This window comes from Euprymna scolopes, chromosome 43, assembly GCF_053919585.1.
Source record: "Euprymna scolopes isolate OS-2025 chromosome 43, ASM5391958v1, whole genome shotgun sequence".
NCBI classification, from domain to species: Eukaryota; Metazoa; Mollusca; class Cephalopoda; order Sepiida; family Sepiolidae; genus Euprymna; species Euprymna scolopes.
In genome coordinates, this window is record NC_136524.1 from 61,792,011 (window position 1) to 61,805,524 (window position 13,514).

The 13,514-nt window shown below is 33.2% G+C and overlaps 1 protein-coding gene across 3 annotated transcripts in view; it reads left to right on the forward strand.

Moving 5' to 3' along the window:
- The window catches only part of LOC145268365 (protein Smaug homolog 1-like), a 100,474-nt gene that overhangs the window by 36,360 nt on the left and 50,600 nt on the right, over positions 1-13,514 (forward strand). For all 3 annotated transcript variants that reach the window (XM_080123911.1, XM_080123910.1, XM_080123909.1), the window contains exons 4-5: positions 1,689-1,778; positions 6,333-6,578. In XM_080123911.1, the coding sequence (XP_079980037.1) occupies positions 1,689-1,778; positions 6,333-6,578 (336 nt within the window). The remainder of the gene's footprint in view (positions 1-1,688; positions 1,779-6,332; positions 6,579-13,514) is intronic.

Genomic DNA, 13,514 nt, shown 5'->3' on the forward strand with positions numbered 1-13,514 from the left:
CTTTCCTTTTCCTTGCCTTTCCTTTTCCTTGCCTTTCCTTTTCCTTGCCTTTCCTTTTCCTTGCCTTTCCTTTTCCTTGCCTTTCCTTTTCCTTGCCTTTCCTTTTCCTTGCCTTTCCTTTTCCTTGCCTTTCCTTTTCCTTGCCTTTCCTTTTCCTTGCCTTTCCTTTTCCTTGCCTTGCCTTTTCCTTGCCTTGCCTTTTCCTTGCCTTGCCTTTTCCTTGCCTTGCCTTTTCTTTGCCTTGCCTTTTCTTTGCCTTGCCTTTTCTTTGCCTTTTCTTTTCTTTGCCTTTTCTTTTCTTTGCCTTTTCTTTTCTTTGCCTTGCCTTTTCTTTGCCTTGCCTTTTCTTTGCCTTGCCTTTTCTTTGCCTTGCCTTTTCTTTGCCTTGCCTTTTCTTTGCCTTGCCTTTTCTTTGCCTTGCCTTTTCTTTGCCTTGCCTTTTCTTTGCCTTGCCTTTTCTTTGCCTTGCCTTTTCTTTGCCTTGCCTTTTCTTTGCCTTGCCTTTTCTTTGCCTTGCCTTTTCTTTGCCTTGCCTTTTCTTTGCCTTGCCTTTTCTTTGCCTTGCCTTTTCTTTGCCTTGCCTTTTCTTTGCCTTGCCTTTTCTTTGCCTTGCCTTTTCTTTGCCTTGCCTTTTCTTTGCCTTGCCTGTTCTTTGCCTTGCCTGTTCTTTGCCTTGCCTGTTCTTTGCCTTGCCTGTTCTTTTCCTTGCCTGTTCTTTGCCTTGCCTTTTCTTTGCCTTGCCTTTTCTTTGCCTTGCCTTTTCTTTGCCTTGCCTTTTCTTTGCCTTGCCTTTTCTTTGCCTTGCCTTTTCTTTGCCTTGCCTTTTCTTTGCCTTGCCTTTTCTTTGCCTTGCCTTTTCTTTGCCTTGCCTTTTCTTTGCCTTGCCTTTTCTTTGCCTTGCCTTTTCTTTGCCTTGCCTTTTCTTTGCCTTGCCTTTTCTTTGCCTTGCCTTTTCTTTGCCTTGCCTTTTCTTTGCCTTGCCTTTTCTTTGCCTTGCCTTTTCTTTGCCTTGCCTTTTCTTTGCCTTGCCTTTTCTTTGCCTCGCCTTTTCTTTGCCTCGCCTTTTCTTTGCCTCGCCTTTTCTTTGCCTCGCCTTTTCTTTGCCTCGCCTTTTCTTTGCCTCGCCTTTTCTTTGCCTCGCCTTTTCTTTGCCTCGCCTTTTCTTTGCCTCGCCTTTTCTTTGCCTCGCCTTTTCTTTGCCTCGCCTTTTCTTTGCCTCGCCTTTTCTTTGCCTCGCCTTTTCTTTGCCTCGCCTTTTCTTTGCCTCGCCTTTTCTTTGCCTCGCCTTTTCTTTGCCTCGCCTTTTCTTTGCCTCGCCTTTTCTTTCCTTTCCTTTGCCTTTCCTTTGCCTTTGCCTTGCCTTGCCTTTGCCTTGCCTTGCCTTTCCTTTGCCTTGCCTTTCCTTTTCTTGCGCCTGTTTCTTTTCATTTTTCCTTTTATTTTTGAAAATTTTCTTTAAAATTTATTGAATTCTAATTTTTTTTATTGCTTTTTATATATTTAAAAAAATTTTTTAATTCTATTGTTTACAATGAAATTTTATTTTATTTTTTATTTCTAATTTTATTTTAATTCTTTCTTGTTTCACATTTTAAAAAATTCATTACATTTTTTTTAACCTGCATAATTCCAGTTAATTCCCTTTTCCATCATGTCTGTTTCTGTATTAATTTTTTTCTTTCAAACAGGGGGTCAGTCAGACAATCTGTTAAATTGGCTTGGAATTGATACGTGTAAAAGCCTTCAAGAATTATCAATGGAGCACAAAGATGGTGGTGGTAAGAAAGTATATATTTATTTTTTGGGGGAAATTTTGACAAAAAATAGTATATATACTGTGTGTGTATTTATGCAGTATTTCTTCATTTAATCAAACATTGTTAAAAATAAATCTTCTGCTAAATTATACTTATTTTTTTATGACTTTTTTGTGTTAAAATCAAAATTAATATAAGTTTTATATATCATAAATATTTTCAATTCTTTATAAGGTTAAAAAGCAAATGAACAAAAACAACTGGAGAAAAGAACAGAATTAAAAAAAAAAAAAAGTAGCTGTGAAGCGGACGTTTGAAGACTGACTCTGGGAGAACGTTCTTACACTGTTCTAGGAAAGTTGTTAAAAATTTAGATTCTGTGATGGCAATAAATGTCACGGGATAAAATTGTATTATGTTAAGCATTTTAAAATATTATTTTAATAGGCAATCTTATATTTTGGGTCCAAACACTTGAAATTTTAGATATAGGTTACTTGGACATGGATCTAACTTTATGTGATTTGAGCCCAAAATAAATGTTAAGGGGTCAAAATTGGGGTCAAAGTTAAAAAAAAAAAAAATAATAATTTCTGCAGTCTCTAACAAGTAAGTCAGGCAATTTTTGGCCCAAAAATTTGAAATTTTACATTAAGTGTATTCAGATATAGGGCAAGCTTTTTACTTTTTTTTTTTTTTTTTTCTGAAAATTTGGCTTCCAAGGGGTCAAAGTTCAAAAGATTTGACCTTTGCGGTTTCTAGCAAACTATTAAGCCAATTTTGGGTCTAAATATTTGAAATTTGACATAAAGGGTATTCAGACTTTCAGCAAGCTTTTTAATCAGTTTTGGGTGAAAATTTGGCTGCCAAGAGATCAAAGTTGAACGAGTTGACCTTTGCAGATTCTACCAAACTCCTCTGACAGTTTTGGGTCTAAACACTTGAAATTTTAGATGTTGATTACTTGAATATGGGTCAGACATTTTAATTTGATTTGAGCTCGATCTCAAAATAGTAAATGTTAAGGCGTCAAAATTAGGATCAAAGTAAAAGAAAATTTGACCTGTGCAGTTTCTAGCAACTTTTCTCTATGGTAGTTAAGGAAGCCTATTATATAGAAAGGCATTACCATACATATGCACACTTTTTAATTATATATATATATATATATATATGCATATAAAATTATTAACAGTACATAGGGCCCGAGCAAAGCCGGGCAGAACTGCTAATAAATAAAAAGGAACAAACCGAGTTATGTGTTCATTGTTTTGTTTTTATTTCGAGACTTTCTCTGGATGAAATAAAGACAAAACGTTGATGAACACATAATTCCGTTCGTTCCTTTTTATTTCTCTATTTTGTCGGAATACTATTTCCATTATTCTCATTATATAATATATATATGTGTGTGTGTATATATCTTAAGAGTTCTACTCGCACTACTAAGCTGCAAGATTGTGTTGACCTACAGAAAGTATAATATTAAAATTTATAATTATCTATTTACCTAGTTCTACCTATGTATTGAGCACTGTCGACGTAAATACTGAAAATATATGTATAATTTTATTTAGATACATAAAAAATATTAAAATATGTATGTGACAATGTTTACATTAAGATGTGTCTAATGATAGCATAGGTGTTAGAACCACCGACTCTTGGCCTGATAGTTGAGTTTCAATCCAGTTTTGAGGTGCTTGCTTGTCTAGTTGCACTGAAGAGCTGTGATATAGCCAAACTGTCTGTGTGTGGGTTACTCTCTCTCTCTCTCTCTCTCTCTCTCTCTCTATATATATATATATATATATATATATATATATATATATATATATATATATATATATATCATCCACATACAGTACTGTTTTGTTGTATCACAACTCATTAGTGCGGCTAGACATACACCTTTCCCCAGCCGTGGATCGAACCTACAACTGTCGCGATGACAGTCGGCAGCTCTAACCATCAGACCACGAATCAGTGCCATAAATGTTAAATTAACACCCGCTTGTCGCACAGTGCTCAAACTATGTTTGTTTACAAACAAATTAATAGTGGGCTTTAGTTTAATTGCTTAAATATGCGTTGGGTGAAAATACATTTACAAAGTGCTCAACCCAAAGAGGTGGGGCCTTTTTAAATGTCATCCACATACAGTACTGTTTCGTTGTATCACAACTCCTCAGTGCAGCAAACATACACCTATTTCATATCCATTTTGTGCTTTCTACACTTGTCAGTATGGAATTACCTAATATATCATTGGTCAGGTGATTCGCAAGCTACTCCCATGGAGTAAATAAAGGGTTCTGTTAGAAATTCCATATAGACTCAGGAGTCTGACAAAAAGATTCCATAGTTTGACGAAATGATAAATCTGAAGAAGATTGATTGTTGCATTGGTTGAAACATTGTGAGAATAACATCAAAGATAATAATAGTTGTCCAAATATAATACAAATTATCAATCTTTATCTCAAAAGTTCAGAAACATGGAATTTTATCTAGGCGTTTTTTTTTTTTTTTTTTTTCTGCTTCAAGGATTCTTATAATCAGAAGTTATTTCCCTTGGAAAGTCGTGCAGTTGGTAGGTAGAGGAAGATGAAACTGAAAGGTTACAAAAAAAGTACTTTATTAGATAAAAAATAATTATTTTCTACCTTATTGTCTTTTGTTATTTCATCTGTGTGTTTAAATGAAATAAACAAAAAAAACAAGTGTGTTTTGATATAATTGGAAAAATAAAATTTCAGTTGTCTCCCTTGAAAACACCAAAATGGTGATTTATCTTTTCTTGTGCTACACATGACTTACATGGCATGGTTAATGAAATAATATTGGCACTTTTATTTAATTCACTACATTTAAAGTAGGCTGTTTGAATTTATTTAATTACTTGGATTTGGCAGGTGCCCGTTTTAATGAGTTAATGAGGTCTAGTTTGACTGCAGGATTTTTATTTTCCCAAGATGTTATAGGAAAAAGCCTAACCCACATGCGGCGAGCGACAAATGTTGAATATTTATCTTCCCGAAATCGAGCAAATTAAATAGACAGGCGAGCTTCGTTGTTAACTGTGAGATATTACGATTTATATGTGATATAAAAAGTTGTGTAGCGACCGACCGCTTCTCTGAAAAAAGCCTTTTGTAGACATACAGAAAAAGCGAACACACATACATACATACATACATTTTCGCTTTTATATTTATAGATGATTCTATTATCTCGGATCTTTTATTAAATTTTCGTTACACATTAGTTTCATTGATGCTTCTATTATATCACCTTTTGGAATTTGAGATGTTATTAGAAATTTAAGAAAGCCAAAAATTATATATTTTCTTTAAACTATTTACCTAAAAAAAAAAAAAAAAAAAAAAAAAAAAAAAAATCAATGAGTTAGCTTAAAAAAAATGTTTGAGCCTAAACATTTTTTTTTTTTTTTTTTTTTTTTTACAGACACTAGTGTTTCATGTTTACACAATCATCAGTGCAGGAAGTGATAATTACTGCTAGTCGACTTCCTAGGCTAGCAACTACCTCAAGACCATTGGCAATTAACACAAAAATTGAGGGAAATTAATTTTGTATAAATGCTAAGTATGCGGGTATACATAGTAAACAGTCAGAGTATTCAACAACCAGAAATCAGAATTTTTTTTTTTTTAATTTTTTTTTTAAGATTTCCAAAATTCATACTAGAATTATCCACAAGAAATATCCATGGAATAATGAGTAAAGTACTACGTAAAATTCAGTTTTGAGCAGCACTTTTCTGAAGGTTGAAAGTTCAGTCCTCAATATGGACGATACTAAGAATACAACTGTGAATTACTTCAGCCTTGGTTAATGGAATGATAGCATGCTACTCTCGTGTTTGAAATGAAAGGTTTTGTATGCGATTCTGTGCAGATTCTCGTGTTCGGTAAGATACACGTGAGAGGTTAAATCGACCAAAATGTGAAAATCACACTCAAGATGAGAACAGTAGTTTGATGAATCTAAATAATACAAAATTTTCATTAAAAAAAAAAAAAAAGGAAATCTAGAAAAATATCATTTAGAAATGAGTGTTAATCAATACATTTATTCATTGCGTATCAAATCCAAAACAATTTTATTATTTTTTTTTTACATTTTTTTTTTCTTAGGTTTAGGCTGGAATGGTGGGTGGTTTGATGTTGGGTGATGTGTAGGTTGGGGGTACTGTTAGATTTAAGAAGGGATTAGGAGAATCGGGTTAGGTGGGATGTATGTGTTAGACAAAGACTAAGGTTTGGGTGGGGGTGAAAGGGGTTAGTGAGTTGGGTTAGGGTAGAAGTAGGAGATAGGTTTAAGAAGGGAATAGATAGGGTTTAGGCAGGGTTTAGGGTTAGGGTTAAGACATGTAGCAGTTAGGTGAGAATTTGGGAGATTAAGGAGGGTTAGGCAGTAGTTAGATCTTTATGAAGAGGTGGGAATTTGCTGCTATTTGTATTTGTTGAATTTACATTGAAGGGATAAAAATGCAGTGAGAGCAGTTTTTATGTTATTTATTTAAAAAAGAATTTTCAATTCTGTTTTCAGGAATAAAACCACATTCACCCGTCAAGCGTACAATTTCTGTAATCCCACCTCCGAATATATCGGATATGTTGATTAAGTATGATGATCCTGGTTGTCGAGTACGTCCAATGTCACAGACCTCTGACCATGCTCCATCATCGCCTCGGGATAGTATAACCTCATCAGGCAGTGGCAGCGACTCTCACTTAGATGAAGGTGGGCAACCCATTCGAAACAGCTTCACCGAAGGAGGAAGTGGAATGAAAGGTAAAGTTTTATGTTTTGTACTGTATTAATAAAGTATTTTTTTTTTCTCCCATTTTCCAGTCCGACATTATAGGACTATAAACACAGATACCACACAGTTACATTTATCTATCTTTTATTTATCTACTATATTAATAAAGTAATCTATTAATGAAATAAAGTTGTTTTTCCCCTCTCTAGTCAGGGATGATAGAACTATAAGTACAGGCACCACACATGGTTCCGATATGGTCATGCTTTTTGCCAGTGCCTGATGATTATTTTTGGAAATTGTCAGTCATTTGCATTCATTTTTATAATTTCCTACATTAATTCCAACCAAATTGACTCTCCCAAACAAGTCATACTTGGTCCGAAAAATTTAACACTCCCCTATCAATCACCAGGAAATTTAATTAATCTGATCCACTTCCATTGTTTCATTTACTGATTCTGTGTTATCTTTCAGCATTATTGACTTCACCATTTATATAATCACTGCACTTTATATAATCACTGTACATTTCCATAAATATATGGATAAATGTTAGCTAAAATAGGTAAAAAAAATTTTAACAATGAAGGTTTCAGGAAAAATGGTGCAAATTACCAACTTTTAGCTGCCAAAATCAGCACTCAAAAAAAACTAGGAATTAAAGTCTGGATCATGAAATTTAGACAAGAATTACTCAAATTATCCAGATTGTTTGGATCTGTGGTTTTGAGTCAAAATAACAGAAAAAAATGGCTAAGCCAAAATATTTGTATTCTAATTAAAATGGTTGATGAGAGTGATTTTATTATTTTTTTTCACACCGAAACAATTTTAGACAGCTTACCATCTCCTGATTCAAAATTGTAAAACTTGAAAAAATTCATTTTGGAGAAGGTTTTTTTTACAATCATTTTATGAAATATGTCAACTGGACCTGAATGTTGGCCATATTTTATGTTAATTTAAATGGTATATTTTGCCAAAAAAAAAATCAATGAATTTGTTAGAAAGTTGTTCAAACTACCCAATTTTATACATAAATTAAAGTTTGTGCATCTATAGACCTATTTCATGGCTTGCATGGAAATTTAGGGGCTTTTGGGCCAAATCAAGAGATGCACTAAATTTTTTTCGGAGTGGTCAAATCACCAGATTTGTTTTAGTCGGAAAAATCTGGAATTCACAACTTCAGATGCTCATATTTGGGGAAGTATTAAAAGTTAGAAGACAAATATGGCCATTTTTTGATACTACAGAAATTGAACTTTCAAATATCTAAGACTCCAAATCATTTGGGAAAATTGCAGGAATATACACACTGGTATATAAAAAATATACCAATATATCTTTATTCTTGTGACAATTATGGATGATTGGTTAAGAAGAAGACTCTCATGAGAATTCAATGAGTTGATTCCTCTCGAGCCCAAATTGTAAACCAATAACATCTTTTTCGATTATTATATACCCATTTGGGATGATATTGTCATTATAATCACATCCCAAGGCTGTTTTATTTGGCTATCATTGTTCACTGTATTGACCTGACTTTGATTACACCTGTGTAACCTTTTGCTGAAAATAACATTTCAAACATCATATTTGTAACATTTCTTTCTGACAATTCCAAGTTTTTTGCATCTTCACACTGTCAAGTTTATAATTTTTATTCAACTCGCCTTTTCTTTTATTTATTTATTTTTTTTTGTACATTAGATAATCATTATTGTTCTACAGGTGTAACAAAAACGGGTTTCTCGTAACGATGCCCGATTCTATGCATGCGTCAGATGACGTCATGACCTGATTTACTTTAAAGAGTTGAAAAACCAAACACATTTCATCTCCGTCGCTTTAGCGCAGTTGGTTAGCCTGTTTGTTCATTATCTAAACGTTTTGGGTTCGAATCGTGGTGTGAGATGTTTTTTTTTTTTTTGATTTTTTAAATTTAAATATTGAACCCTGTATTATTTAAGCCATTTTTCACGTAACGTTCGTTTTCCTGGTTTTTTCTTTTTTTTTTTTTTACTTCGCTTATTCTTAGCGACACCCGGGTATCCACCGATTTTTTTAAATTTTAATATTGAAACCGGCTTATTTAAGCCATTTTTCACGTGTTCGTTTGCTTTACGTTAGATTTTTTTTTTTTTTTTTTTTTTTTGATGTTTTGATTACCCCCCCCCCCGCTTAATTAAAACGTTTTCTTTTCTTACTTCGTTTATAACAATGCTTACATCGTCGTTGTCGTCGTAACGCTCAACGACTTTCAAACATCTTTCACTAACTCATTCTGGCTGGCCGATATTATTTTCAAACTTCGCCTCAGGGCTTCGGGTTCCATCCTAAACGGTTTCTTTTTTATTTAACACCACACACCCCTACAAACACCCTGGCAACGCCGGGTACCCCTCGCTAGTCTCTAATATAAACGTTACCTGTTTGTTTAAATGTATGTATGTATGTCTGCCTAAAACTTTCGACAGAGGCGACAGATTTTCACAAGATTGGTATTGTTTTGAAGTTTGACCTTTCGGATGACAAATATCGAAAAATTGGCTAAAAACATAAATTCCTTCACTCTCAACTGGGTACTTTTCTACAGGGAGATATTTTCAATTGACTAGCCTTAATTTAAACCTACGTTACTTCCAGTTTGGTGTTGGGCGCAACAGCAAAGACGTCACAGTTTTTTTTTTTTTTTTTTTTCATGTTTTTTTTTTTTTTTTTCATGTTTTTTTTTTTTTTTTTTTTTTTGTTTTGCTCAACAACACACACCTCCAAACACCTGAGCAACGCCGGGCACCCAGGCTAGTTATTCATAAAGGGTAACGCTGAGTGAGAAAATAATTTTTTGTGAGTGTTTGTTATGAAGCGTTTAGAGTTTTAGCTGGACATACACACACTGCCTTTTATATATTTTCTTGTTCAGTTTTTTTCTCTATGAAGACTTTAGTAAAAAGAACAAAAACAACAAAAAAAACAAAAACAACTGTGTGCATAGAAGAAGGGACTGTTTTAGGTGAATCATTTTTCATTTCTTACAGCATTATTTAAAAAATATATTTATTTAAAATAAAAACATATCGTGTTGGCTTACATATATATATATATGTGTATATATAATTTCCATGTGCTAGAACATTTTCATCTTCTACACAATTATACAAAATGTAAAAACTGTTGTGTCATGGAACAACAGTGAAAATAAGAACAATCAAGTCGAGGTTCGGTTAAGGAACAAATGTATTAACAATAATGTACAAAGATAGGAAAGTGTATATATCTGCTGGACACTCGGCTAGCAGTCGAAGTGCAGTCGCATCTCTCTCACTGGTGTTGGAATTACTAGCGCTATTTATAGTGCTAATCGGTGTAAATTCCTCCGTTCAAGGAAGGCCGGTATAACACTATGTATAACAAGTTTTCAGCATGATAATAAAATGAAATCAAAAATTTAACAAGAAACCATAAAAATGAATAATTAATTAACACTAGTTTTTCAAAGAAGTATGCAAGTTAGTTAACTTTCATGTGGTCGCTCGCATATCCATGACTGAATATTTAAAAAGTTTGTTCTAATAATTTTTAAATAGAAAAAATAGGCTTTTAATGTAAATGTCAGAGCAAAGAAAAACTCAACTTTATAGGTACATTAGCAGGTCGCCCAGCATTCCCCTGTTATAAAATAGGCATAAATATATTTTATTTAATGCAGAAATTGAGATATGTGCGTGCGAGTATTGTTTTCTAAACAGTTCACTTCTTGTCAGTAAAAAGAAAAATACTTGAGCTGATGAGATCGAAACCAAAACCTAAAGACAGTGAGTCAAGTAAGATAACCATTAGATCCGCTTGGTACAATCTTTATAAAGTGTTTTCAAACCTACTTATTCTTAACATAAAGAAGCTGTTATGTTTTTGGCTGTGCATGAGCATTTGTGAAACAGTTGACAGAAAATCCGAGCACCCCATATACCAATTTTTAAATTTGAACCCCTTAGCACCTCTTTTTTCTGGATGAAAATGGATTAAAGTTTTCCACATGTCTGAATACCCTATATACCAAATTTCAAGTCTGTAGCTCCAAAATTTGTTGAGTATATTTGTTGAGTATATTGGTTGAGAAGTATCCTCTCTCACATACACACACTTCTATAGATATGTAGATTTGTAAAAAAAGCAAAACCAAAAAAAAAACATTTCTGACAAAATGTATTTGGGATTTTTTAATATATAAGTATATTTATTAAAAAAAAAAAATTGCATTGTGTTGACCTTTAACCACTTTTTAAATAAATTTGTATAAAAAAAATTACTAAAATGTTAACATGTATTTACATGAATAATGTGAAATTTTTTGTCTTCTGAATTGTTACGATTATTCAAACTACTGGTTTCATCTTGGATATTATTCTCATAACATTTTGGTCAATATAATCTTTAGTGTTGCAACTATTAATTGAAATCTGGAATAAAAAAATCAGAATTTTTAGTGTATTGGAATTGGAAAAATTTGTGCCCAAATTCTGATTAAAAAAACAAAGCTTTATTATGTTTTATTTTTTGTTTAAAACTTAATTTTTCATCGCTAGTACTAATGATAAATATTTATTCGTTTTAATCTATTAGTAAAGTTCAAATCTCTAACAAATTTAGGTAAAAATGGCGTTGTATAAAAGGTATTATGGAGAAAAAAATTTGAGTAAAAAACAGAAACATTTGCTCTTGTAATGTTTGTTCCCCCTACGCGTGTATTTTTACTTTTGCAAAATTTTATGCGTACATTACACAAGTTTTTATAATACAAAAATTAAAGGACAACTAACTCTAAAACTGAATATTTGAAAAGAATCAGATTCAGTTATTGTATCTGAATCTTGACAAATGTTGGAATCATCCCATTATTAATAATCTCCAACTTCTTGCATATCTTTTTGATTTCTGGAATCTTTTTATTGAACTCGCAAATTTGCACAGTAGTCTATATTTAATTTATGGGCATGTGGAGGTGATTGGTAATTTACTCTCCATCAACTCCGACTGGGTAGAGATCTTAAATTTTTTTTTAGTTAGAAGTCACCACTTATCAAGTCTCAAAGGCCATTCAAGGAGAAGGGTTAATAAATGTAAGATGGTAGTTTAATAATCGATAATGGTGTAGATTAGGTAGAATTTGGATTTTTAAGGGGATGGCTGAACAAGAATGTGTTTACATTGGATTTGAAGGTTACCATGTTGTAAATGGTTGGGATGCAGTCTTGTGGAACAGTGTTCTACATGCAGTTCTAGGAAAGAAGTAATTATCATCTTTCGTTTTTGCCAGTTTTTTAAATGAAGTGGCTCTATTGTTTATGGCGATTTCCATTAAAAAAAACAAAATTGCAATTGTATTTTTAGTATCGTTTGCACTGAAGCTTCAATCACCAGAAAACTGTCAATTACAACTGATTTTTACTTAGTATTTATATTACTTATGCCACAGTCATTGACATAATGAGAGCAAGCTTGTATTAAATGAAAGGACACATTCAAATTTCTGTATAAATTCCTGACTTTGACAAACTTCGACAAGATTGGAACAGATACATTAAATCTGTTGCCAAGGCCACTGGAAAAGTGGTGGGATCCTTCTATCGATTCAATAGATATCTCACTGCTGATGCAATAAGAGCCAGGTATATCCAAGGATGGAGTACTGTTGCCACATCTGGGCAGGAGTTGCGAGAAAGGACTTATTCTGCCTTGATAGGGTTCAAAATAGACTTCGTAGCCTCGTAGGGGATGTCCTTTTCTCTTCCCTGCAACTTTTTTCTCACAGAAGAGATGATGTTGCGAGTTTGTCTCTGCTTTATTGTATTTTCATGGCAAGTGCTCGACTGAGCTCCAATCTATGCTCCCCCTCTCCAAACTTTCACAAGAAACACCCGTCTAGCAGAAAACACTATCAATAATTTGCCTCACTCTTTATCTGTGCCTAAACCTAAACGTAGATTCCATGACAAAGCTTCTTTCTTAGAACTGCACGCATGTGGAATTGTCTTCCGTTTTCCTGCTTTCCAGCTGACTCCAGTATGGTTGTCTTTAAGTCTAACGTAAACACGATTTTGATGAGCCGTTCCATATAAGTTAACAAATTTACCGAATTTCCATTACTAACGATTACTTTATTGTTCAATTGTCTACTGTACACTCTTTAACTCTTGTCCTCGAGTGGCCTCTTGGCCTTGATAAGTGGTGATGCCTATGTAAAAAAAAAAAAAAAAAAAATGTCTAAACAAAGTCAAAGGTTACATCGTTCAAAAAAAAAAAAAAATGATATAAAAATAATTTAAATACAATTTCTCGTGTTTACGACAAACTTATGAATGAAATGAAACGCGTAGAAGGAATTACTGCACATACTTGACCTTATTTTTCACCTGACTAATCAGAAATTCTATTTCTCAATTGTGATATCATGAACTATCACCTCCCCCTCCCCTCTTTGAGCCAAGACTTCTGAGGAATGTTAGGGAATGACTCACAGAAAGAATAGAAAAGTTATTGAAAGTATAAAAAACTATGACCCAGAACAATGGGAAGAAATGATTCATACAAAAAAAAAAAATTAGGATGGGTAGTCAGCTGCACTCTTGGACAAAGACCAGGTGTGTAGGATTTCAAACCAAACAGAGTATAAAGACTCCGGCCCACGACAGAAACAAGAGGGACAGCTTTCAGTTGTCACCTTGACCTTCGTACACAGGATTCTTTAAACAAATATAGATTTAGTTGTTCATTTTATTTGTCAGTAAGATTTATTTTTTTAATGTATGTTGCGTTTTTTTTTTTTAATTTTTTTTTTATTAAGCAAAATGTTTACATAATGCTATGTACTAAGGTCAAGGTAAAACTGGTCTTTCCCTCATCAGCTGGGGTTTTTATTACTTTATTTAGTTTAGGATTTCCAGTTGAGGTTGATG